The sequence below is a fragment of the Antechinus flavipes genome, chromosome 3 (assembly GCF_016432865.1).
Source record: "Antechinus flavipes isolate AdamAnt ecotype Samford, QLD, Australia chromosome 3, AdamAnt_v2, whole genome shotgun sequence".
Taxonomy (NCBI): domain Eukaryota; kingdom Metazoa; phylum Chordata; class Mammalia; order Dasyuromorphia; family Dasyuridae; genus Antechinus; species Antechinus flavipes.
Window position 1 is genome coordinate 245170986 of NC_067400.1, and position 27158 is coordinate 245198143.

The 27158-nt window shown below is 34.0% G+C and overlaps 1 protein-coding gene across 1 annotated transcript in view; it reads right to left on the bottom strand.

The window, feature by feature from the left end:
• The window catches only part of PDE9A (phosphodiesterase 9A), a 162958-nt gene that overhangs the window by 126087 nt on the left and 9713 nt on the right, over nt 1-27158 (bottom strand). Inside the window, exons 2-4 of the mRNA XM_051984810.1 lie at nt 18269-18339; nt 14403-14480; nt 3381-3424 (exon numbers count right to left, since the gene is read on the bottom strand). Coding sequence (XP_051840770.1) covers nt 3381-3424; nt 14403-14480; nt 18269-18339 — 193 coding nt within the window. The remainder of the gene's footprint in view (nt 1-3380; nt 3425-14402; nt 14481-18268; nt 18340-27158) is intronic.

A 27158-nucleotide genomic window follows, 5' to 3' on the forward strand; every position in this document is an offset into this window, starting at 1 on the left:
GCCACCTTCAAGGTAAAGTCCTACCAGAATGGTTTCAGAATTTAGTCTTGGGAGTCCTTTACCATAAAACTATTCTGATGTGGACTGATCATTTGGTGAAATTTGAACAAGATGTTGAGACAGCCATGGCATGGAAAGATGCTGCTGTCAATATGAATAGGTGCATTGATAATAGTGGAGAAGTCATGGAGCCCAACAGGCTTGCAGGTGGGCAGAAGTCAATGATTGTTGTCATCTCAATTGTGTTACACTCAGTAACCTCCTTTGGAGTTTTCTTGACAAACTTACTAAAGTGTTTTTCCATTTCCTTCTTCAGCTTGCTCAGTGACTTGCCTGGGGTCATACAGCTAGTAAGTTTGAAGCCAGATTTGAAGGAAGAGAAGTTCACCTGACTCCAGTCTTGGTATTCTATTTACTATACCATCTAGAGGTGTGATTCCTGAAACATGGGGATAAGAAAGGAATTGATTGCTAGTCCTCATGGATGCTAGCAAAACTCTATAGGAAAATTCTGTATCCTGGCAGTAGATGCTCTTGAATCATGTCAAGATGAATCTTGAATCATGAAGCAAAGACAATCCCTAAAACCTTAGGCTCATTTGGAACACCCTGAGGAGATTAAAGAAGGAAGAATATGGAGAAAATGATATTACATATTTTGTGGAGACAGAATATATGTGAGACCTTTCAGCAACTATGTGTTACTGTAGTCAACTGAACAATAGTTAACGCTGAAGGATATTAAGTGTGAAAGAAATTTCATTTCTAGTAATGCAGATAAAGAAAGTTGGAATACTTTGTTATACCAGCTCCTGGAGAGAGCCAGAACTCTGGAGAAGTATACTTGAAATAAGAATACTTACAACAAGGTGTTAACTCAATGGAATTGATAAGATGATGGTTCTTTAGTATACATATTCTTAGTACTTAGCATGGTGATGTAATGATTCTCTAATTCACACATATCCACTATGTTGTAATGATGTAATTGTAATAGGGTATTTAAAGGCTGAGAATTCCATTTTTGACCATCCTCCTGGTGGCTCTCCTGCCTCCTGCACTTGTTCACTAAGATCAAGATTGGGCCAGAATAAAGAATCTAGACTCTATGCCTGATCAATCTTGTGATGTCTGTCCTGCTGATGAGACCAAGGCTCATCCGAAGGACCTTCAGAAAGCTAGCCTGAACATTATAAGCTCCTCTTATAACAAACATGGCTTATCCTTGTAGGAAAACAGATAGTGCCTGATATATTACAGTGGGCTATAGGGAACTGAACAAACTTAACATAGCCACCCCTAAAGCTGATTCTGACTTCACCAAAAATTGTAGAACAGCTAATTCAGGCCTAAAGTAAGGGAGGTAGGGAAGTACAAGAGTTATTTACCTTACCAATGCTTGTTTCTCTATTCCTATGGTCAAGACTAGTCTGGGAAAGTGTCTTCTATACCTTCTCCATGGTTACTTGACCTTTCATACAGCCATGTTATAGTAAGCAGATACCTGAAACAGGTCTTTCTTCCTGAAGGCACTGATATATACCACTACATTGATAATATAATACTGGCTGAACCAGAAGAGGCTATGGTGGCAGAAATCTTGGATCAGATAGAAAATAAAGAATTAGGGTTGGAAAATCAACCCTAAAAAAATCTAGAATTCACCCTACTCATTCAAGTTGGATATAATAATGAATGGAGAAACCTTCAGATGATTCCAGGCATAGTACAGAATACACTATTGATACTTGTTTTCCCATAACTTAATAAGAAAGCCCAGAGATTTATATGACTCTTCAGATTTGGAGTACTTATTGTTCCCATTGGATATCTTGATGGTACTCATTTACCAAGACACTTACAAAGCCACCTTTTTTTTTTTTTAAAGTGGGGCCCAAAGTAGGCTATAACCTCAAAAGATATAAAGACAGATATATAATAGTCTTTCTTCTTAGACCATTATGACTCTGCAAGGCCAACATTCTAGAAATTTTTATACCATAAAGACTAGGCTGAATAGAACCTTTAGCAATCATCAAAGGGTATTGTTAGGCATGTGAACCTTCAAGTTCCCTAAGGCAGCCATTCATAACAGAACTTTTGAAAAGCAGTTGCTTGATGGAATAGAGTAAATACTAAACAGAAGATGTAGGGTTGAACAATCATCTTTTTCCCCCTATACTTTACAATTATGTCTATTGTTGTTGGATTTCAATAAATCAAGTCCTGATTTGTAGTATTTGCAAGTTTTTAAGGTACAAATACTCAGACTAAAAGTCTAACAATTGATTTTTGCAAGCTGCTATGAACTAGCTCCAAACACACCTCTGGATACAATCTTTCTGAGGGCAAAGACTACCTTTTTGAATTTGGGTTCCCAGGGTTTAAGTAAAGTACCTGGCACATTGTGAGATCATATAAACTCCTATATCATTTAAATTTTTTTGAAATCTGGCCCCTTTCTACCTCTTTAATCTACTTACACATCTTCTTAAAAGACAGACAAGTCTACTTGCTATTCCTCCCAATTAAATCTTCACTTCCTATTTCTGTGCATTAGCAAAGAATTGGCATTTGATGTTCTTCAGACTTATAATGCTTTCGTGACATCTATGCCCTTATTGTTTGGAGCACCCAACTTTCTTCAAGACTCAGCTTAAGAACTATTTTCTGCATGAAGCCTTTCATCATCCCTTTACTTATTAGTGTCTTTCCCTTCACAGTTACTTGTTATATGATTTGTATATCTGTTAGAACAGGGATTGTTTCAGTTTTTTCTTTGTATCTTCAGAGATTAGTACAGTAATAAGCAGTTTGTTAAATGCTCAATTCTTACTCTTTTGTTGATTGATTTCATTTATATTGTGAGAATGAGAATCAAAAGATGGCCAATTACAATATTTGTAATACAATATTTGTATCTCTGAGATACTAAAACATGTGGAAAGCTTTAATGGTACTAGATATAAACTTCATATAGGGTTTATGTGAAAACATGTAAAAGGACCACACAGAGTGAGAAGGCTTAGAAAGACTTCCACTTAAGAAGAAAAATTATTTACATCAATGGACATGTAAAATGTGTCCATTGTTTCATGGACACATAAAAATGTAAGTATGTAGAGTAACAGCTAATCTAAGATCTTCATTTACAAATTCATCATCAACATAGCTAGACATAGGTTAAATCATTTTTTGATCAAATCCTGTTATTTGTCAGTTTTGGTTATTGATTTTTCTACAGAATATTTTTATTTACATATTTTATATATCAAAAGTTTCCATGGATTTAGATGTATATTTAAATGCATATCTGAAAGAATATATCCTAAAGTATGGCATTATTCAAGCCCTTTTGAAAAATAAAAATAGGAACTTACCAGAGAATTGTTTGATGGCTACAGGTCTCACTTTGTAAGGAGTGCTGTAAAAAAGACCATAGTTCCTTTTTTATTGACCCATAAAATCTTATCTTATGTTGAGTATAAGAGATTTATACTTAGAGTCAGTTAAAATTCAACAGACTGAGAAATAAGTTGCTTAGGAAGTTCTGATCTCTTCTACAGTTGAATTTTAAGTGTTTTAAAATAATTGTTGATAATCATTCATGAAACTCATAAATGACCAGCAAAACAAATATTGTAACAATTTTAGAACTGACCATGTTCAAATGTATCAGTTGAAGTAATTACTACATGACTATTACCTGACTTCTTATAATCCCAAATTAGAAAGGTAATCCAAGAATATTTTTGAATATTTCTTATTTAATCATTAAAAGTGCAAACACTTTCTCATTAATTAGTCACCACTTCAGTTAAATGAATACTGATTTGTTAGTACACTTGAGAAACTCAACTTTTGTTCAGTCGCTTCAATAATATCTCTGACTCAAAAAAAAAAAACAGCTTGTTTTCAAAATATATGCCAAGATCGTTTTCAACATTTGCCCTTGCAAAATCTTGTGTCATATTTTTCTCCCTCCCTTCCCCTACTCCCTCCTCTAAACAGCAAGTAATCCAATATGTATTAAACATATGCAGTTCTTCTATATGTGTTTCCATTTATAATGCCGCATTAGGAAAATCAGACCAAAAAGGGAAAAAAATAACAAACAAAAGGAAAAGCAAGCAAACAACAACAAGAAAAAGATGAAAATACTGTGCTGTGATCCACATTCAATCCCCATAGTCCTGGGTGCAGATGGCTCTCTCCCATCACAAATCTATTGGAATTAGCTTGAATCAACTCATTGAAAAGAACCACATCCATCAGAGTTGATCATCACATAATCTTGTTGCTGTTTACAATGTTCTCTTGGTTCTACTCATTTCAATTAGTATATTTCACATAAGTCTCTTCAGGCCTTTCTGAAATCAACCTGTTTGTTACAGAACAATAAAATTCCACAATATTCATCTATGATAATTTATTCAGCCATTTTACAACTGATGGGCATTCACTTAGTTTCTAGTTCTTTGCCACTACAAAAAAGGCTGCTTTGGGATACAAACAATATTTGATTCTTTGTGACCCCATTTCAGATTTCCTTTGCAACAATACCAAAGTGTTTTGCTATTTTGTTCTCCAACTTATTTTATAGATGATATACTAAGGCAAACAGGATTAGGTGACTTGCCTAGGGGCCTGCAGGTAATAAGTGCCTGAGGCCAGATTTGAATTCAGGAAGGGGAATCTTTCTGATTCCAGGTCTGGCATTCTATCTACTAATCCATCTAGCTGATCTATGCAATTTATTAACAGAGCATTCAATAATACAAAATACAATAAATAATTATAATATTTAGCTGTGAGATAGATTACTTCTCAAGTCACTCCTAACAATCACTATTACTCAAATATAGTCTCACCATTCAGACTTTACAGAGAGCAATCAAAGCCTTTCATAAAGAAGAATAATACTCTATTGCTAATATAAAGATAAATTCAATCACTTGGTAGAATAAATTTATTCTTTCTGTTACCTCATAGTTAATCTCTAGAAGTGACAGGAAAACAATTGACTCATAGGTGACGGTTAGATTTTTTTATAGCTCACAATAAAAACTTAAAATTTTTCTTTCTTTTTATAGAAGAGAATTAAAACTCAGTTTCTCTAAAATAATTAAAATTCAATTTCTTTTCAAATAGCATTTAAAGCTATTTGTCCCTATCAACTTCTCATAGATAAATTAAGTTCTAGCTATTCCCATTACATCGTAAGAAAATAGTAGTTAGATTGCCATTTTCTTGCATACTTTTCAGAGAATGATCACTGACCTATAATTATTCAAGATAACAAAGCCAGCAAAGATGGAGGAGTATGGGGAAACAGTACATCCTAATTCTCCCCCACAATGACTCTGTAAAAGATCTAAGAAAAATATCAGACTGAGGGCATTCTTAATCCTTCATTTAGATGAGGATCATTGACATCATAGAGTGATGTCTTGACTTGTTCATGAATTGGATTTGAGTGGGCAGAGTTACACAGTGTCTTCAGGCTCTTTCTTCCAGACTCAATGAAGTCCAGCAGCACTACAAAAAGTGAGGATAATTGGTGGTGCCCCAGGATACCGTGGATGACCACGAGGTCTTTAATATCTAGGGTAGACATCCCCCTAACACTTCAAACAAGTTTGAAAACTGTCAATTATCCTCAACCTGGTTTAGTTTGTTCTGAAAATTTAGGAGTCATTTTTTGATTTCATACCCTAGGTAAGTAACCAAAACAGTGGAACAGGAATGAATCTGCAGCTCTATCACTTTGACCCCAGAAAAGGATGCTATACTATACTATAGTATACTATATCTATAATCCTGGTTCAAGATCTAGATTAAAAGTCCCTTATGCAGTCCTGCAGCTCTAACCTCTGAATCTATGGTCGTCCAGACAACTGGTAAGCTATGTTTAGCAATTGTCTACTGGAGGTACAGCTCTACAACTATGCTGTTTTATCCCATACTTGGCTCTGATGCCTAGAAAGTCCATGAAGGCCCTGATAAGAAAGCTGTCTAGATAATCTCAGTGAATTTACCGTCCTTTGGCTGGAACTGCTCTATGATTCCTGAAGAACATAACACTCAGTAAACAGAGAAAGCAGGAACAAAATCCTAGACAATACATAGCAGGATCAAACAAGGTCCCAACTTACTCTTTAAAAGTGCTCAGCACCTGATTCAAATAAAAGTCCCAATTCAGGGTGTAAGGCTGGAAGAATGATTAAATCTGAAAAAAGATTCCTTATAATAATGTGTCACCACGAATTCTCAAAACAGAAACCCAGCAGTAATAAGTAACACAAAAAGTATGAATTCCTCCTCTCATGCCCTTATAAAAGCATTTTTAAACATGTGCATCTCATTCCTTTTCCTAGACCTCCACATCAAATACTGTAGAGGGCTAAAACTGGTGCTAGTGCAGTCATCACAAAATGCCTCCATCCTTTTCCTCCTAACTGTTAAGTAAGATATTATCTGATAATGGCTTAAGTTATAACACTTTCCAGATGTATGTGTTGTTGTAGGGGACTCAAAAACATATAAGCCTTCATGTCTCAAGGAAATGAAACTGAGGCAGCTAGATGGTATAGTAGATAGAATACTGACCCTGAAATCAGGAGGACTTGAATTCAAATCCAGCCTCAAATACTTAATACTTATTAGCTGTGTGACCCTTAATCTCAATTGCCTTGTCAAAAAAAAAAAAAAAAAGGATAAAAAAATGATACCATATTGGCAAAATGATATTTGTCTCTCAAGTAAGAATGCTAGAAGAGACCTTCAAGAATACCTACTTAATTTCCCTCCCTGGGGATAAGGAAAGTAAGGAGAGTACACTGCTTGAGAGGCAGTGTGGAATAATGGAGAGGAGTTTGCCTTGAAATGCAGAAAATCTGGATTCAACTCCTGCTTCTGAAACATAGTGGCTATGTGAGCAAGAACATATCATTTGTCACTTACCTCTCAATGCCTTTAAGCAACTTAAGACTGAGTAGAGAGAAACTGGTAGAGAGAATTTTATCATTGGGACTTGGCTATAATCATGAAATAGTATATTTCATATATAGGGTGGCAGGGAGACAGGAGGATCCCTCTTCTTTTTAACTCCTTTTTAGCCAAGCCAACCTACTCTTTAACCCAATTAGCTGCTTTACTGCTGACACCACTTGGATGAGATGAAATTAACCAACTCTTCCTTCCATTGAGATGGATGGTGATCACGAATCCTAATCATCTACCCTTTCTCTAGCATTGTTATCTGAATTATAGATGTAACTTAAAGATCCTAGGGCCACACCACCTACCCTACCCTTGTATCCTAGGGATTTTCTAGCTATTCCATTTATTATGATTTTATGTGTTAGCTCTTCCTAAGAGAGTAAGCTCCTTGAGAGTAGTAACTATCTCCTTATTTTCTGGTTTTATCCCCAGTTAATTTTAAAAGCACTTATGAAGTTTGAAACAAGTTTGGCAGGTTAACATATGAACACAGCTAGAATGAGTTCCTGTAAAAAGATTTGTTTCCTCCCTTCATTGGTTAAACTTTATTTCCAGGGATTTTTGTTGTTTTCAGTTTTTTTTTTTTTTTCCCTTGCTCCTTGTTTAGAATTCCAGTTTATTTCTCACTTTGCTATGCAGTACCTTTGTATTATATCCACATATTTAAATTTAAAAATTGTAAATTCCTCTCCGTCCCCCACCTAGAGAAGCTATTCACATGAACAGTATACTACTTCTATCCTTTTTGGAAGGAGGTGAAAGGAATTCACTCCATGAGTCAGCTAAGAGTAAATGCTGGTTATCTTTAATTAAGAGGGGACAATAAATAAAAACTTAAATAGCCTACTGGCCCTTTTATTGACTAGCCAAGTGGAGCCACTAAATGGTTTACAAAACATCTGAAAATTCATTGATTAAATCTAAAGCACCTTGGACATCTCTTAGTAAGAGAATGGTAATTTCCTCAAAACAGTAAAAGCAGAGGCAAGAAGCATCAGGCAAGAAGCATGTTGATGGTTCAGCAGGACAGAGCAAAAACTCCAACAAATAGTAGCACAGAAACAATAGAGAAGCAATGCATAGAAGCTTCAGAGCTTTGGATAGTACTTTAGAACATTACATTGTAGAAGTGGAATCATCCAAAAGTAGCACAAAAGCTCTAGGCAATAAGGATCCATGGAATTATAATCGGTAGCAACAGCAAGAAATGGAGAAAAAATTGTGGAAAATCATGTAGGAGATTTTCCAGCTACAATGCAACAAAGAGACTATAAAACCTTTCCTCTCCTCATGCATGAGATTTCTTCTTCCCTTCTCCAGCAAAACATTACAAAGCTTCTATTTTTTTTAGTGACATTTCCATTGTTTAAGCTGCCTCTGCTGAAACATTTGACAACACTAAGGACAGGAATAGTGAACAATTTCTGTTCTAGTTTTTCAGTAGCTGGGGCTGCTGAGGAGGTAGAATGAATAACAACTTTAGTAGTAATTGCCATGTCAGGTCTTTACAAGTTTGCTTCCATGACCAATGGCTACAGAGGGTATCCTAGAGGCAGTGGATGCAGTCAGAGGAATGCAGCTAGTCCTAGATCTCTTGGGTTTACCTACCAAGTAAAAGCTGGTTGTAGTGGTTGGTGAACTCCTCTAGATGATGGATATAGAGGTCAGAAGTGGAAGTAGCACTGGTTCCCATTGCTCTTTCTATGTTAACTACAAAAGTTTGGCCTAACCATATATACAGGGGGAAAATTCAGATTAAAAAAATTTTTTGAGGATGTCAGAATATATGAACAATGTCTATTATCAGAATTATGACATGCAGTTACTTGGATGATCTATAGAGGTAGCTCATCAGTTTATATATCTGGGACAGATATTACAAATGGGCAACAATGGTTCAAAATTAAACCAGAAGGAGAAAACAAGCTGGACTGACTTTGAGAAACTGTGAAGCTCCTTTAAAAATGCTAAACATGCTCTAGAAACAAACACATATTTTTAATATCAATGTTTTGGTGGTAGTGTCATAAGACTGTGAGTCATAGAATTCTATAGTTTTCAAAGAATTGAAAATGACTTTCACCCAGAAGGCAAATGGAGAGGATTAAAGTGGGTGTGTGAGTAGGCTGCAACACAAAATAAATACTTATGAAGAACCAGAATAAAGTATATCATCAAATATACAAATATGTATGGGCAAAAAAAAAAAAAGATGGATCAATCAGGTAGTAAGAACTGGACAGCTCATGTTCTCCACTGGTATCTGTGGGTTATCGAGAGAAAGTGATGGAGATCAACAGGCTGGACACTTTGGATTTAAAACAAGAACTGTATAGGTGAGGCAGGGGTGGATGAGTTTATGATTTACAGTATGGTAAGGAATTAACCATGTTAATGAGATCACAGGTCTATTGAAGTATACATTTTGCCATTCTTTCTCAATTATATATAAGTGTTAATTTATAAATCCTGCTAGAACTGTAATGAAGTACTGAATGGAACCTCAAAATGTATTTTTTTCTCACACTGATTCTAGACTTTATTAATATATCTTTTAATTGTCCCACTGGGATATTTAAAAAAGCAAAACAAGTAGACCAGTTCTATTAAAAAAAAAAAAAAGGCTTATTGATGCTTTAAAAAAAACACACAACTGTCACTTTCCAAAAATCCCCTTGGCTGCCCTCTTTCCTACATAGAACTCTTCTTTGGAACAAACAAAAGCAGTGAGATAGAAATTTTCACTGTGAAAATTTCTAATAGTTTATGCTACATTCCAATCCTGCTATCTATGACTATTCTACTGAGTATGTCAAATCATTAGCCCTCTAGAAGCAATATTGATTATTTCATTCAATCTGAGTTCTGATGTCTTTCAATATATTTTGCATATACATATATATGTTCCTACAAGTTTTCTAAATTTTTCATATTTGTTATTTCTTATAACAAAAAGTATTATATTCCATATTAACAAGCACTTATGACATGCTTCTTATGCATGAGACACTGAATTAAATGCCAGAGACTCAAAGCAATAAGGAATTTTTATTACACTGAGTAGATATGTAAACATATAACATGTGCATGACAATTTGAGGAGGGGGAAAGCACAGATAGACACAAGGATCAAGAATAACTTCCTAAAGGGGATGGCACCATTACTGAATACTGAATGAAGCTAGAATCTAAGAAGTAGAGATAATTACTACATTGTAGGAAAACCACATTTATTCAGTCATTCCCCAAAATGTGTTTCTTTGTTTCTAAAAATTCTTGTTTTTTGAGGTTTTTGTTTTTGCTATCACTAGAAATGCTGCTCTGAATACTTTGGTATAAATGAGCTCTTTCTGCCTATCTTTAGCCTTGATGAGTCATATGTCCAGTAGTGGGAGCACTAGGTCAAAGGATCAAATAGCCTGGTAACTTTTCTTACAATATAATGGATTCTAATGTCCATATTTCCTCTTTCCTCTTTCAGTTTTAGGGGATGTATTTTAAGCAAAATACCATGATTTAAATCACCATTCCTCTGAGCTCCAAGTTAAAAAAATTAAGGAAAAATATTTAGGCAAAATATTCCATTTATTTTTATATCTAACCTATGGAATTCTACAATGGAATATGTGTGTGTGTGTGTGTGTGTGTGTGTGTGTGTGTGTGTGTGTGTGTATGTATATGAAATATAACCTACATGGACAATGTGCATATACCATATATAAATATGTATATATGTATATGGATAAATGTCTGTGGATTGACAGGCATCAGGAGGTTGAAGAAAAAACTGACTTTTTCTTGTGATTTCTTTCATCCTAGAGAAGTACTCTCAGTAGCCTGTTAAACTGAAGAACTTTCTCAATATATCATTCTCTGACCCATCCTCTGATACCTTTATTCCTTAGAGGTATGCTGGAAAGTAAAATGCTACAATTCCCATTTCTGGATTTTTTCCTTCTATTGAACTTGTTGATAATTTATGGATAACTCCTAGAGTTGTGACCAAATTTCCCAGCCTATTGGAACAATTTCCTATCTGGCATTATTTTACTTCATCCAAAAGTTTTCAGAGACTTAGACTAAGGTATTTTGGGTGATTGATTGCTTGAGATATGTTCTCATTTAATTCAGGCATCAGAGCCAATATGGTTCTTTATTATCTGGTTTAAATATATTCTCCAGAGCCTTCTGTCAAGAAATCTCCAGAAAAAGCTGTGTCAAATAGTTAGTAATTAAATAAAGTAATTAACATTCTTGTTTTCTTCAGAAGATTTAAAATCCCACTTTAGCAGAAAAAAACTCCCCAATTCCTCCCTCAAATTCCAGTCCCAAGATATCGTCCTCTCTTTTCCTCCTGAGAAGAAATACAGTTCTCAGGATTTTTAGCAACATAGGATACCTAGTCTAAGCTCTGCTAGAAAACTATTTCCTAGAATGCTAGAATGACATTCACATGAGGATAACATTGGTAGATTATGCAAAATCTATATTGAAAGTGATGAAAATCTGAATATAGCTGGTAGCTGGAGTGAAGAGAAGAGGAAGAATTCAAGACATCATGAAAGTAGAAATATCTGATGGAGATGGGGTAAGAGAAAGGAAGTGAAAAATCAAGGATAATGTTGCGGTTACAAAATTGGGAGGGCAGAATAATAATGCCTTTGACTAAAGAAGAGAGAAGAATTTAAGGAGTAAGATAATTAGTTCAGTTTTAAATATGTGGGTTTAGGATGTCTCTTGGAAATTCAGTATGAAGAGTTCAATGGACAATTTGTGACATAGGAGTGAACCTTGGGATAGAGATTGACACTGGATTTGTAGATCTGGGAGTTATGTGCATACAAATTATAGATATGGGAATTAAAAAGAAGGAGTAAAGAAGGGGTAAAGAGAAAAAAGAGCAGAGGGGTCCAGGACAGAACCTTGGGGAGCATCCACAGAAGAAGGGATGATGTAGATGATGAGCCAGCAAGAGTCTAGTAGTACAGGAAGGAGATAAACTAGGAGAGAGTAGTGTCACAAAAATTCAGAGAAAAGAGTATCCAGGAGAAGATAGTCAACAAAATGAAATGTAGCAATTAGGCTGAGAAGAATTAGGAGGAAAGATATGGCAAGTAAGAGAAAAATACTAACTTTGGAGAGAATAGTTTTAATTGACTGATGAAATCTGAGAAAGATTTTAAAATGAGAAGTGCATGAAAAGAAGGAGTAAGAGATTATAGAAAACTTTTTCAAGGAATTGAGCTGAGAAAAGGAAGAAAGATATATGACAACAGCATAAGGAGATTGAAAGATAAATTGTTGCTCAATTCTCTATTTTCTCGTAGGTGGTAGCTCCGTGTCTTTACAGGGTATGATGGAAGAATATTCCTGAAAATCAGAATGTGTGTATAAGAAATATCTAACAGGCTGCAAAGTCACTTGACCTTTATCTAAAATTGGAAGGAATCCTAGAAACCAATTCCCTCATTTATAGTGAAGAGTAGATGAGTTCAGTAAAATAGCATGTGCAGAGAATGCCAGGCCTAAAGTCAGAAAGATATCTTCCTGAGTTCAAATGTAGCCTCAGCTATTTCTTAGCTGTCTGATCCTGGGTAAGTTACTTAACCCTATTTGCCTCAGTTTTCTTATCTGTAAAATGAGCTAGAGAAGGAAATAATAAACCATTTCAGTATCTTTGCCAAGAAAAATCCCAAATGGGGTTACAAAAAGTCAGACAAAATGGAAATAAATGAACAACAATGATAATAGATGAGGAACTTGAGGCCTATGTAGACCCAGGTAATAAATATCAGAGATAGGATTCGAACACAGGTCTTCAGAGATAATAGTCTTTCCAATGAACCATGCTGCCTCCCCTCTCACTACAGAAAGAAGCATCTTGAGAACCAATCCAGGGGGAATTAGGGAACACTTTCTTATCTATGTAGATTATGGGCATTCAATTTAACTCTAATCAACCTTATCAATGAATTTTTATTGAGAATAAACATAATACAGGTTCTAAAAGGAATATACAAAAAAAGTACTAGGGATTGTCCTTGTTTTTGCTATTTGTATTCAAAATATATAACTCCATGCTTGACATATAAGTGCTTAACATATGCTTTATTCATTTATTTATTCAATACAATAATATTATGGTATTTTGCTGTCATAGAATTTACCAATTTTTTGAGAGACAAGACCAAATTTAACATTGAAAACAAATATTAATTGATCAACTATCATTAGCTAACTACAGTGCTAGATGTCATAGGAGTATAGGCAGTTATGCAAAAATTCAGTGCTTTTAGGAAAGCTATAATTTATTTAGGGAGATAATACATACAAAACAGTAATATGACACTAAAAAATATAAATAACACTTCTGAATGACAGGACAACAAGATAGATATTACACAGTAGTATAAAGATATTAGATTAATTTCTAAAACAACAATTTCAAAAAAGTTCACAGAAAAGAAAACTCATGTAGGATGATGAAAAGTCTTTACAGATTAGATGAATTTTTGCTGGTCTTGAAGAATGATGAGTGGGTAGACTTTCTACAGGTCAGTATATGTATGTGAATGAGGGTTGGAAAATAAGAGGTAAAGAAAGTATAGGCCACATTAGGAGCAAAGTTTTTTGGTTTTAGACACTACAACTTAAGAAGAACATTGGCAAACTATAATATACACAGAGCAGAATGAGGAGGATGAGAGGAAAATTAGAGGAACTAGTTAGTTTTTTTTTTTTTTAATATTGAATGAATTAGTGAAATTTCCTGTTTAAAGGAATTTTATTAAGAATATTTTCAGGGTAGCTAAATGGCACAGTGGATAGAGCACCAGCCCTGAACTCAGGAGGACCTGAATTCAAATCTGATCTCAGATACTTAACACTTCCTAGCTGTGTGACCCTGGGCAAGTCACTTAAAACACCCCCCTCGGAAACCCCCCCCCCAAAAAAAGAATATTTTTATATTGCTGCAAAGTAAATAATATAATAAGCTATAAAAATACAGTTTCTGATCTGGGTTTGCTTCAAGCAAATTATGTCTGTCAGTTTAAAACTACTAGATAGTAATTATTTGGGAAGCAAAATTTGTCTGCTAATAAAAATTAAGAACACATGCATCTGTTCTCTCCAAAATCTGGTATTTAGAAGTGTGGGATATTGCACATGTTGTCAGACAAGGTTGATATGTTGGTAAATTTGTTGGATTGCTTTTGTTCCTCTTTCTTTTTTTACTTTTTGTTATAAGGTATACCTTGCTGAACAAGAAATATATTTGGAAATGAAGGTGACACAAAAACTCAATAGAACAAGAAAAAGAGAATGGGAAGATTTTTTTTTTTTAATTACAGAACACTGTGTTAGGTCACATAGTATGATAAAAAAGAAAATGTTATTACCTTTCTGAATTTGTTGGCATTGTTGGATCAATAGAAACCAGAGCATCATCTATGGTCAAAAGTGATATTGTTGTATTCCTGAAAGATATATTAAATACATTGTTTTCAAACCTTAATTTTTTGAAGATCTCTGAAACATAATACATTATGTTAAAGATTTTTTTTTAACTTAGAGGAAATATAACCACATTAAGTTCAAGATATGATATGCATTCAATTAAGCACTTATTAAGCAGATACTAATGTAGAACTATCCTAGGTATTAAGGAAGATTCAAAGAGAAATGGCATGGTGTCTATCCTCATAATTTATAAACTCTGGAGTTTTGAAATAATGATAATGATTGAATTGGAGGATATGAAAAAATATCATTTAATAAAAAAGAACCAACAAAAATTACAATTGTATTCATAGAAAAATAACTTTACTACATCTTTACATATGTAAGTAAATATCATAAAAATTGAAATAATTGGATATTAAATTTATTTTGTTAATTTCACAAGTAATATCTTTACTGGGCAACTAGGTGGCACAGTGAATAGAGCACCAGCCCTGAAGTCAGGAGGACCTGAGTTCAAATGTGATGTCAGACACTTAACACTTCCTAGCTGTGTAACCCTGGGCAAGTCACTTAACCCCAAGTGCTTCAGCAAAACAAACAAAAAACAAGTAAATATCCTAATCATGACAAGTAAATTAAAATGAGTATTGGATAGAGGTACATGTGAGAGAAAGGAGGCTGAGTTCTTCTTAAAAAACAATACTGTTTAATTCCTGATCACAAAAGGACCATTGTTATAATTTAATCAATGCAATAAATCTCACAAATTATGTGTAGTGGGATTTTTTTCCCCCAAGAAAAAGTAACCTATTCCTGATCTAATCATGGTTCTTTACAATGCTTTTATTTGCATTTGTATTAAATTTGTTTGTGAACAAATCTTACATTAGGCTCCAGAAAGACAGGAACCCCACATTTTATTTACCTTTGTATTGGTTTCAATGCCTTGGACACAAATGCTTCTAAAATTCTCAAATTAATGAGCTAAATTTACAAATGAATTTGTAGGGAAAAAATGACAAGAATAATAAAAAAATGCCTCTTTTTCAGTTATAAGATCTGAAATACTGAGGGGAGTGACAAAAACTAAAAGGAAAATTAAAATTAACATTTACTTTGAGAGTCAATAAAACCATATTTTTTCTTTTCTATTCACATTTCTCCCAGGATTCAGTATCTGAGTCGGCATATACTCATAATGTGAAATACAGAAATAATATAAGCCTTTTCCCAAGATTCTCTTTACAAATAAAGTATATTGCTCTCTGATTTAGTTGCTAACTTGGGACCTTACAGGTTTTTGTTTCCGAATGAAGCCTAAATTGTAAGGCAGAAGCCTAAACTACTTTAGCTTTTGGTTTTAGTAAAACATGTTCGCCTTGGTTTGAGGATAAAAGCTCTCCCTTTCATCATACATATGAAGGTTGCACATGAAATATTTCTAAGAGGTAAAAATGCTTTCAAGCATAGGTACTTCCATTAGTATAATTTTGCTTGGAAGGTGGCCTTGCTAATATATCAGCTTCCATAAATATTCATTTGTTCATTCATTCATGAGTTCAACATTCATTTCAACAAGTACATATACATACAAATTCTTACATATATATTTTTAGCAATAGTCATGCAATTTTTGAGAGAATCTCTAACATCAGGAAAATTTAAAAATGTAAAGTAGAAAATATCAGTAACTCATCTATAGAATATTATTCAAATTATTAGTCAATTTAATTTCAATCAGTTTTTCATCTAACAGGAATAGAACAGATGATTTTCAAGGATATTTACAACTCTTACATTGTATGAGATTAGAATTCTTTCCTAACTGATTGTTCCTCACTTATGATCAATTTTATAATTAATAGAAAGTGTCTGACACTGAGAGTGAGGAGACGTGCATTTTAATGCTGGCAGCTATCATTAGGAAATTCATGTACTAAAACAATTTATCAAGAAAGTACCAATAGGAGCTACCAGAGAATATCTGCCAATCCAGTGGCATTTTCTCAATCTTCATTTACCTCAACTTTTTTCACATTTTGAAAATGTTGATCATTTTTCCTTCCTTCAAATTTTCTTCTCTCTAAGTCTCCAGGATACCACTCTCTCCTGGTTTACTTCTTACCTACTTGACCACTCCTCAATCTGCTTTGCTGTCTATTTTCATCTAGACTATGCCTCTAAATGTAGATATCAGTCAGAGGGTTCCATGATAGATTCTCTTCACTTCTTCAGCTATACTACTTTACTTAGCATACCCATCAAGTCCTCTGGATTTAAATAACAATCCTATGCTAATGATTCTCAAATCTAACTTTTTTTTCCCCATATCCTCTCTGTTGAATTTTTATCTTACATCTTCAACAGCCTTTCAGTAATTTCAAACTGGATGTCCAATAAACATCTTAAACTCAAAATATCCAATACTGATTTTGTTATTTTTCTTCCTAAACATTTTATTTCCTACTAATTTTCCTATTATTATAGAGGATGATATTATTCTCCAAGTCACTCAGGCTCACAACTTAAGTGGCATCCTTAATACTTCTTAACATCTGCTGAACACTCTCCTTTCTTTCCTTTGATCTCATGCCTGGACTTTTGCAATAATCTGCTATTGGGTCTATTTGTTCAAATCTTTCTCATCCTCCATTCAGCCACCTAAATCATTTCCCTAAAGTAATTTTCTTACCATATCATCCAAAGTACTCAATAAATTTCAATAGTACCTTATTGCCTCAAAATCAAATGCAAAATCTTCTGGCATTCAAATACTTTGTAATCTAGATCCCTTTTAATCTAGATCCCTTCTGCTATTCAAATGTTCTGATACTTTATTTTCTACTACATGATCTTTAATGCAATAGCATGGACCTCTATACTATTCCATAAATAAAAAATTTCATCTCTTGACTCCAGGCATTTAATCTGGCTGTCTTCTATACCCAGAATGTTCTTTTTCCTCATCTCTGGCTATAAAGTTTCTTGGCATTCTTTCAGTCCCAACTAAAATCTTATCTTCTAGGGGAAACCTTTCCAAATTCCCCTTATTCCTAATGCTTTTTCACTCTTAATTTTTTTCTTATTTATCCTGTATATAGTTTGTTTATACAAATCTGTTTACTTGTTTCCCCCATTAGATTTCATGATCTATGAGAATAGGTACTCTCTAGCACAGTAAGTGGACAGTTAATAAATGCTGATTAAATTGACTGATTGATATAGCAACAAGTGGTTATGAAACTATATTTTGACCTTTAGTCTCATTTTTGACATGTTTTTGCCTGATGTTATGTTCATATATGCAAAAGGCTAAAACAATTAGAAGATTCACTCAGTTTTGTTATTTAGAGTCTATTGACCAAATCAAATCAAAATGACTGTTTTGTCCTCCAAATATATTTGTGTTTATGTAAAACTTGTGTCTTTTTTTGTCTTTTAGCACTGTTATTGTGAATAATAAGTAGTTAACTGGGAAAATCTTATTTTCCATAACACTATCCGCAAGCCAAGAGAAAAGCCAGAATTTTAATTCTTAATCTAAGTCCCTAGTCCTCACTTGATCCTTCTTTACCATACTATCTCTAGATGACACTGCTTAAGTTTTGCTGACTTGAAAGAACTCTTAGGGCAGAAGAGGTGATCCATGTTGGGCATTTCTTTAATACTGCCTTATTCTCAGCAATACTCTTGTTCTTCATAGTGATGATTTTCTCTGCCTTATCTTTTCCATGAATTTGAACTTAGGAAACTTACAAGACAAAATACTTGGTCCAAAAAACGACAATTCTGGAGAACTTACCTTGGTAAACCAGTTGCGATGCAAACTAGATCCATGATGTCACTGGAACTGCAATATTTGCTAAACACCACCTTTGAAATAGAATAGTAACAGAACAATAAAAAACAAGGCAGGAAAATCTCCAGTTAGTTTCCTGATGATATCAAATTCTATGTGCTTTTAATATAGTTAAAATTTAATAGTTCATTTTTTTTGAGCAAATAAAATATCTGTGGACACTGGAATATTATTATATTACTAGATACATTTTAAATTATGCCTTTCTGTAAATATTATGTAGCAAAATACTTTTATATAGTATAAATACAGTTTTGAAAACAAAGGTAAACTAATCTTAAGATAGCTGCTTATAATAAAATATGACTTTAATTACCATTAATATTAGGTGGACCATCTTAGCATTCTAGGCTAAGAAACATCAAACTAATATAATGGTGGTAGTGGTGATGGTGATGGTGATGGTAGAAAAGAAATGATTGGGATACCCCTGATCAATTGATTTTTTCACAGGCTAATTAACAAAATCCCAGAAGCTGAGGAAATAGTTATTAAAGAAAACAGGGTATTAAGGTCTTAAATACTTTTTTAAAGGGTTACACATTGATAGCACTTCAAAAAGTATGAAATTCTCTCATTAAAACTGATGGAATTAATGGGCAGCTACTCATTGATTGATTAGCTCCAAATAAATCTTTAAAAAGTGAGACATAATCTTTTAAATCATCAGTTGAAGTAGGAGCCAGTTTTGAAGAATTTGAGGCCTGGTAGCATGGAAGAGAGTACGTTATGAAATAACTTTGTCTCTTAGGAAGGGGATGGAATGGAATTTCTTCTTCCTCTTTTTATTGGTCATGGTGTCTCATATCAGTAGGAGACACACTGAGACAATAAAAACTTGGAGTTGAGAAAAGAGTTACCCCTGGCCATTAGACATTGACTCATGGAGAAAAAAGAGGCTCAAGGGACCTAGCTGAATGACCTATCCACTAGAAATGGTGAATCTAGAGGAAGAAAAATGAGGATACTTCTGGGCTTTGAAAAATCCATCATTTGTGAGTTGCTTTGATCACATATTCTTCCTAAATACACATATTTCTACTGGTATATTCTATATGTGTATTCAATATTCTCATTGCAGTTCTATAGAATCGTGAGATAGTGTAACCTAGATTTATGATGTGGTACAGGGAATATATTAAATATTTTTATTATTTCACTATTGATGGTGCTTTTAAACATCAAGTAGCTTTCCTGTTTGTTCTTTTAATCATGTCAATTTTTAAAAACTGGTCTAATACCTTCATTATTTTTAGATTAGAAAACTGGGACCTAGGGAAGTTAAAAGGCTTGCCCAAGGCCATGTAGAATTGATCACATGCAGTATTTAAACCATGGGATTTTTAAAATTATTATTACAGAGCCAATGTTCTTTTCACTGAACTGAGCTTTCTATTAATTCTGTAAGTTTCTTGGCTAGTCTTTTATAATCTTTTTTGACTATTACATTCATCCACATAAGTATAAAATTGTGGCAACATTCTTTTCAAAAAGATTTATGACTTTTCCTTTGAAGACTTAGGGATTAAGGACAGTTGCCTATTTCACATTATTTCCCAAACTCTTTGTGAGTCTTCAAACTTTAAATATATTTCTTGTAAACAAAATATTGTTGAACTCCTCTTTTTATCCATTCTGTATTTCTCTTCCATTTTATGGTTAAGTTCATTCCATTTACAATCATGACTATGACCATTAATTGTGTATTTAGCTCCATCAAATTCTTTTTTTCTTCTTTGCTGCTATCTTTTACAAAAAAGACAGAGAAATAGGACTGTGAGAAATATTGCTATATCTATAAATAAATAGCTATTGCATTATCTCTCTTCTTTTTATGATAGCCTGGTGTCAGTCACTAAATCTTTTATGTTCTTTATTTTTTAAAAAAATCTCTGTATTAAAATTCACCCACTGAAACAAAAAAAAAAATTACTTCTGTGTATTCTCTGACATACTTTAATCTGTTTTAAAAATTCAACTTTCTTCTCTTTTCATTCCCCATCTATTTTTCTTTAGAGTCTAATTTATTGCTGCACTGAATTATATGTATGTGTTTTTGGTTTTTACTTTCCCTTGCCTGGTTGAGATAAAAGTGAGGTTCATAATATGCCTGTTCTTCTCACCCCTCCCTGAATATTTTCATAGTTTTCTTGTGCTCCTAAATTATGAGAAACAGTAAGTTCTTCATCCTAGTTTTTCATTTCTTTTCTTACATCTTTTAAAATAATCAAAACAAAACAAAATCATCCTAAAACACAGAGTTTTTCTTATATCTTCTTCATAAATGTGATTTAAACAGTTCATCATCATTTTGTTGATGTTTGGTAATGTCTGACTGTGGGTAGATCAAAGGAGTTTCTTTTAATTAACTAAATACAAACAGAAAGTGACTGAAAAAAATTTATATTAAAAAGCTAATATGACAAAGATAAAAAAACTTCAATCCAGAGCAAGTGATTCTGAAAGTCTAAAATTGGAATGAATTCTAGAAAAATGACAATTTTCTGTATGCTGAAAGGTTTTTTCCTTTTTGTAACCACTATAATTTGTATGATCATTGTGATGGACTTGGCTCTTCTCATCAATGCAGTGAAAATGGAATAATCATTCTCTCCCACTAAAAGACTGCTAATTCTAGATTTATATTGTCTGGGTTCAGGTCTGGGAGACAAGGAAGCCTGGTATCTAAAGAAAGGGGTCAAGTTCTTTTTAGATAAGGATTTGTTGGGTTTGCCTAATGGGGAGGCTCTCTGAGGGACTTTTGGAACATGTCTCTATAATCTAACAAGGAAGCCTCTGCACCCTCTATCACATAAGTAGTTATAAGCCTCCTCTGACAGGCTACATAGTTAGAGAAGGCAATGTTTTTAAACCTGGCAGGACTGAAATGGCTGTTTTCTTTTTTGTCAATTTTTCTGCTGCTCTTTCAGTCTCATTCCTTTGTTCTTGCACTCTAGAAGATGGTGACTTAAACTCAAACCACTCTAACCTTCACTGATTAGCCAACAAAAGATCTGAGACTGCACTTATTTGGTCTTTGTTTTGACCCAGTTTGACTCAGAGTGAAAGTAAATATCAATTTTTTTAAATCAGAAACTCTGAGGGCCTTCCCCTTCCAGATAGATTGCTTTTTTGGGGGGGCTAGGTAAAAAGGGTTATTCTTTACCTCATTTCTTTCTAGCCTTATTCACTGAAAAGGTACTTATCTCAGTCAAACTGAGATTTGTTCAAGACCTTACCTCAAAAAGAGCAAGGTCTTCCACTGTATCAAGAGTCATCCTGATGGATAACTGATCATTTGAATGGGCCACTGAACCTAGATGGTTCCAGAGGAGATAATGAAGCTAGTGACCTCTCACAGCTTTCCATCACTCAAACGCAATTCATTTGTGTGAAATGGCAACACCTCCTTGATGTCATGGTTATCTTTGAGAACAAGAACAAAAAACTTTTTCTGCTGTATTCAAAGGGTAGAGATCACAGTTCATCCATGATTCAGATACTGCCAGGAATTAAATTAATAAGAGGAGAAGGATTTTCTTCCCTTACTCATATGTGATCTGGGCAAGTGCCAAAAAGCTCTGATTATGTCTCTTTTTGCCCCCACCTTAGAACCCCAAGGAAGATCACTTAGGGTTGAAGTTTGGCTCATATCTAAGATTCTCCCTGAAAAGGAATATTTAAGTATTCATTGTACAGTGTAGATCAGATATAATATAGGTATTTCCTCCACACAAACGAAGTGTATAAAACATAAAATGCCCAAATGTACAAATTGACAAAGACTTAAATATTATACAGTAAGCAATAAAGGAGAAGGAAGCAAGTATGTTCATGCACTTTGTCAAAATGCTTTATAAATATCTCATTTGATGCTCATAACAACCTTTGTGGGTAGGTGCTACTATTATTTCTATTTTACAGATAAGAAAAACGAGGCTGACAGAAGTGAAATCACTTGCCTGAAATGATTTAACAGAGTTTAAGTGACATACCTAGAGTTACACACCTATTTAGTGTCTAAAGCCAGATTTGAACTTAGGTCTCCCTGATTAAACATGTAGTGTTCTAACTACTGTAGCACTTTCCCACCCAATTATATTCTTCTAAAATTCACTATAATAACTTAATTCCCATTATACTTTCACTAGAGATTGATATTTAAAATATTAAGATATGAGGCACTTAATACCTTAAATAGGCATTTGACTTTAACTTGGATTCTTCACTGTCTGAACAACATTCTCAAGGTCCATATCTTCTGACAAATCAGGGATAGGGGTTGTGTTTCTTCTTCTGTTGCTGGTCATTTTTTTTTTTCCTGAGGCAATTGGGGTTAAGTGACTTGCCCAGGGTCACACAGGAAGGAAGTGTTAAATGTCTTGAGAACAAATTTGAACTCAGGTCCTCCTGACTTCAGGGCTGGTTCTCTATCCACTATACCACCTAGTGGCCCATGCTGGTCATTTTCTGAGAAGTTTTCAAGTGCAGTATCCACATGAAAATAAGCACTGATGAGGAATTTATAAACTCATGAGCTTCCAAGATAGTCATGGATATTCAGTTATTTATGTTCAAGGAAAGAAACATGAAGCAGAAAAGATAACTGGTGGTCTGCACTTCAGATCAAAGGCAACATTTGTTGTAGCTCTTATTTGAAAGTAGCCACAATAAATACTCCTAAGCCAGAGGAGAAATAATTCCAGGGAATCCCAGAAAGAGAGTTCCATGCCACATATTGTTGGAGTATGTTAGATCAGGGTGGGATTTCCAAAACATCTCACGTATTGTAGCCAGGTACATGATTTACTTGTCTTCAAATATTATCATTGCAGAAATCTTGTCCATATACTTTCATAAGTTAGCCAAATTCTAGGGACTATTTCTCTTTTATTTTGATAATACAACTCTGTCCTTGCATGATTAGCCAAATGTTTTTCGTTTTTTTTTTTTAATCATATATTTCTTTGATAAGAGGGCTCAGGACTTTGATCTACTTTTTAGTAGTTTAACAGATTAAGCAAAATGATAGTCATCTGTCCATGCTTCCTTTCTCTTTTTTTCTTTCTTCCTTTCTTTTTTACCTTTCCCTTTCTTTCCTACTCTATTCTCTCTCCTTCACCATTCTTTCACATATCTCCTCTACTCTTTTCTCTTCTTCCTTTTCTGCCTCTTCTCTCCCCACTTTCTTCTTTTCCCTTCTATTTTCTTCTTCCTTCCTCTCTATACCTTGAATTTTTCTTTAGGAAACAAAAATCTTATTTCCCTGTCAAAAAATATAACTCTTTCCACGAGAACTTGTAAAAAAGAATTGGAGTTTCTCCCAGATCTACTTCATATCTGCTACTTATAGAACTGGCTTCACATCTGAGTCAGTTATTATTTATGCAAAAGGTTGGCTACCACATGCAAGACTGAAAGCCTAAATTACAGTTTTTGTTTCCTACGATCTGGGATGTTTGCTTGCTTTTTCCCCATACCCAGTGACAAACTCTTTAAACAATTCTTCATCCTTCTCACAGTTGATCCTTCTGTTTTTTTTTTCTTTAGTGTGATATGATACACGAATGTAAGGAATATCTCAAAAGCCTAGGCATGGTTTGATTGGCTACATTTCCACATGCAAAGACAGGGAAAAAATTAGTCTGGTAGAAGAGTCAATGATCTTACTCCTAAGATTTAGCTTGTCTCAATAACAACCTATCCATGCCCAACAAATACACTTACATAAAGTAAAAGAAGATATTTTGGGTTTGCTAACCCAATGTGGTTGGGACACAGGAAATAAATCACCTTTACTTAGAGCATAGTTTTAGTGTTCAGAGTTTGAAAATTGGTAAGTACATAGAATGCCTGCCTTAAACTTGGATGAGGTTTCTGATAGAGGTGCATAAGTCTCTGGACTAGGAAAAAGAATACAGAGAACACACCAACTTTTAGGTAGTTAGGACAACGCCTTTCTTTGATCAAAAAGTTTGACATTTGGTTTGAAGAGTTTCTTGCTGGAAGGATAAAAGATTTTAGTTATTTAATGATGATGTTTGCTCCATCCTTGGGGATCCTCCAAAAAACAAACCTTATATTATGTTGGAAGGAATTATGAACCTGTTATAGAGTGGTTGGAGAAGTTTCAGCAAGGTCTATGGAGTTGACTGAAACTATAATAGAAAAAAAACTAAAAAAAAAAAAGAAAGAAAGAAAGAAAGAAAGCCAAGCACTGTTTCTCTAGCAATTTCTTATAAGTGTGTGTCCATTTTCTCCCAGAATGCATTGGTAGAAGAGTGTGACCAAAATTTATATGCAAATTGTGAATTTTATCAATTGTATACTTGCTTTAATATAAGTATTTGTGGTATTTCTTTTGCCATATAGCTAAGTAAATTTAGCTGTTTTTCAGACCTAAAAATGTTATTATTACAAGTAGCTAGTTGTATAAATAACACTGACCATGTGGGTGTATTACATTTTGAATGGTTGGTTGAATAAATAGAAATGCATTGGAGGAGGATAAGAGCTAGAATGTAGAAGGAGGGTGAATTGTCCCTTAACAGAGGATATGACTCTTCGATAATTTGATAATAATGGAGAGTAGCATTATTGTGGATGGTTTTTCTCTTAGGTTCTAAATCTGTTATTATGAGAAAAGGTTGAGTTAACTGAGCCAATCCAGAAACTAAATAGACATCTAATTTGAATATATATGTATATACATATATATGTGTATGTATGTATATATATATAGCTATTAAATTGCAATATAGAAAAGGAAAGATAATTTTTATCAGTGCTTCATTAGTCATATTCATTCTCAAGATTGTGCCTATACCCTAGTCATTATTTATATGTACTTTGTAATAGTAGTTTGGATAGAACTTTAACTTTCTCTGGAATGCTGCAGACCAGAACCAGAACAACCAGAAGAGAAAACTAACAGTTAACAAAAATTTAGTAAGAACTTACTATGTGCGTGGCATTTTTCTAAGTATTATGGATACAAAAAAAGGCAAACAAAAATTATCTTGTCAAGGAGTTTAAGTTCTAAAGGGGGAGGCATGCAAGCAAGAGTAGATGGAAGGAAATCTGAAAAAAGGAAGGCATTAGCAACTGGGGCGGCGGGGAGAGGGAAATCAAGAAAGATCTGTAGAAAATAGATACAATCCAGGCTTACCTGGGCATATCCAGTTTGCCTAGCATAGAGGAGCCCCTGGGGGCATTTGGAGCATGTTCGGACTGCCTAATATGAAGGGATTCTGTGTTCCTTATCATGAGTATGTGGATAGACTCTTTGAATTGGCTGCATGCATTTAAAAACTAGTTATATTTACCTGATTATTCTCTTTTTAAACACTTTTTCCTCTATTCTCCTTCCTGTAGCTTACTCACCTATAGCAATGAATGCCACGAGTTGGTAAAGAGGGAAAGTATTTCATTCCTCTTCTCTTGTTCTTTTATCTTGGCTCAGAGAAATAAGCCTGGGAATGTTTGTTTCTGTTCTGTGCTGTTTATCCTCCTCAGGTTCAAGTGCCAGAGATGATCCTTCTAGGATCTGAAAGTTCTTTTTGGAGCCAGGATTGAAAACAGGAAGATGTGACCAGCCAATATAAGTCTATATAAGTTGTGATGATGCTTTTGAAAATCAATATTGCCACACAAAAGCCAAAATCTCTGTTATAGATTATAATATAATAGTGTAACAAAGACCACCCTGGTTGCCACCACCTGAAGGCCAGGTAAGAGATATGTTACATTTCAAGATTCTCTTCTAATATTCTCTAGTACTTTTAAAAGGGTCGTGGGGGTATGGAGTGGAGTTTAGGTACTTTGTAAATGGTTCTAGCTCTCCCCATTGATATTGCCTAAGTGCAAGAGTTGTTCTTTTGCCTCCTAGTTACATTAGCTGCTAACAGAGTAACACAATATACAGAAACAAATGAGTACAGTAGCCTAATATTTGGTAAATACAAGAATCTAAGCTATTTAGGCAAGAATTTACTATTCAATAAAAACTGTTATGGAAACAGTAAAGCAATCTGGCAGAAACTAATAATAGACCAATATCCCACACCGTATGATGAGACAAACTCCAAATGGATACATGTTTTAGGCACAAAGGGCAATATTATGAACAAATTAGGGAACAGAGAACAAAATATCTGTCAGATCTTTCACTAGAAGATTTCATGACCAAACAAAAGATAGAGAGGTCTACAGAAGGTATAATGGGCAATTTTGATTAAACAAAACTAAAAAAAATTGAACAAATGCAGCTAAAATTAGATGTAGGAAACTGGGAAAAATCTTTGCAAAAGATTCTTCTGTCAAATACATAGGGAATGGATTCAAATTTATAAGATTAAGAGATATTCCTTAGTTGATAAGTAACCAAAGAATATGAAAAGGTAGTTTTCTGAGTAAGCCTTGACAGGCTTTTTGGTTTCTTATAGTGTAGATTTAGTTATCATTGCTCTACACTAGTAATTCCTCTTTTGGGAAAACTTGAGAGTTAGAGGGTATCTTGGTCACATAACCCAGAAAGTTTCAACTCAATATATTTAAAGAAACTCTAAATGCTGAAAAATAGGAAATGGATGAAGAAATCAATGTCAGTTGAGACTATTACCATTTTCTATTGCATTTTAAATGATATAAATCATTCATGAAAATGAGTAGACTAAAAGAACCTTAAAACCTCACAAAGTCAAAACTTGCTTACCTTGTCATGTGGCAGCCAAAGACAATTAGAATATAAAAACATTTATAAAGCACAGAAGGGGGTAATGGAGAACTTAAAGGACTGTTACTAGGAGAGAGACAAGGTTTATTTTATTTACTG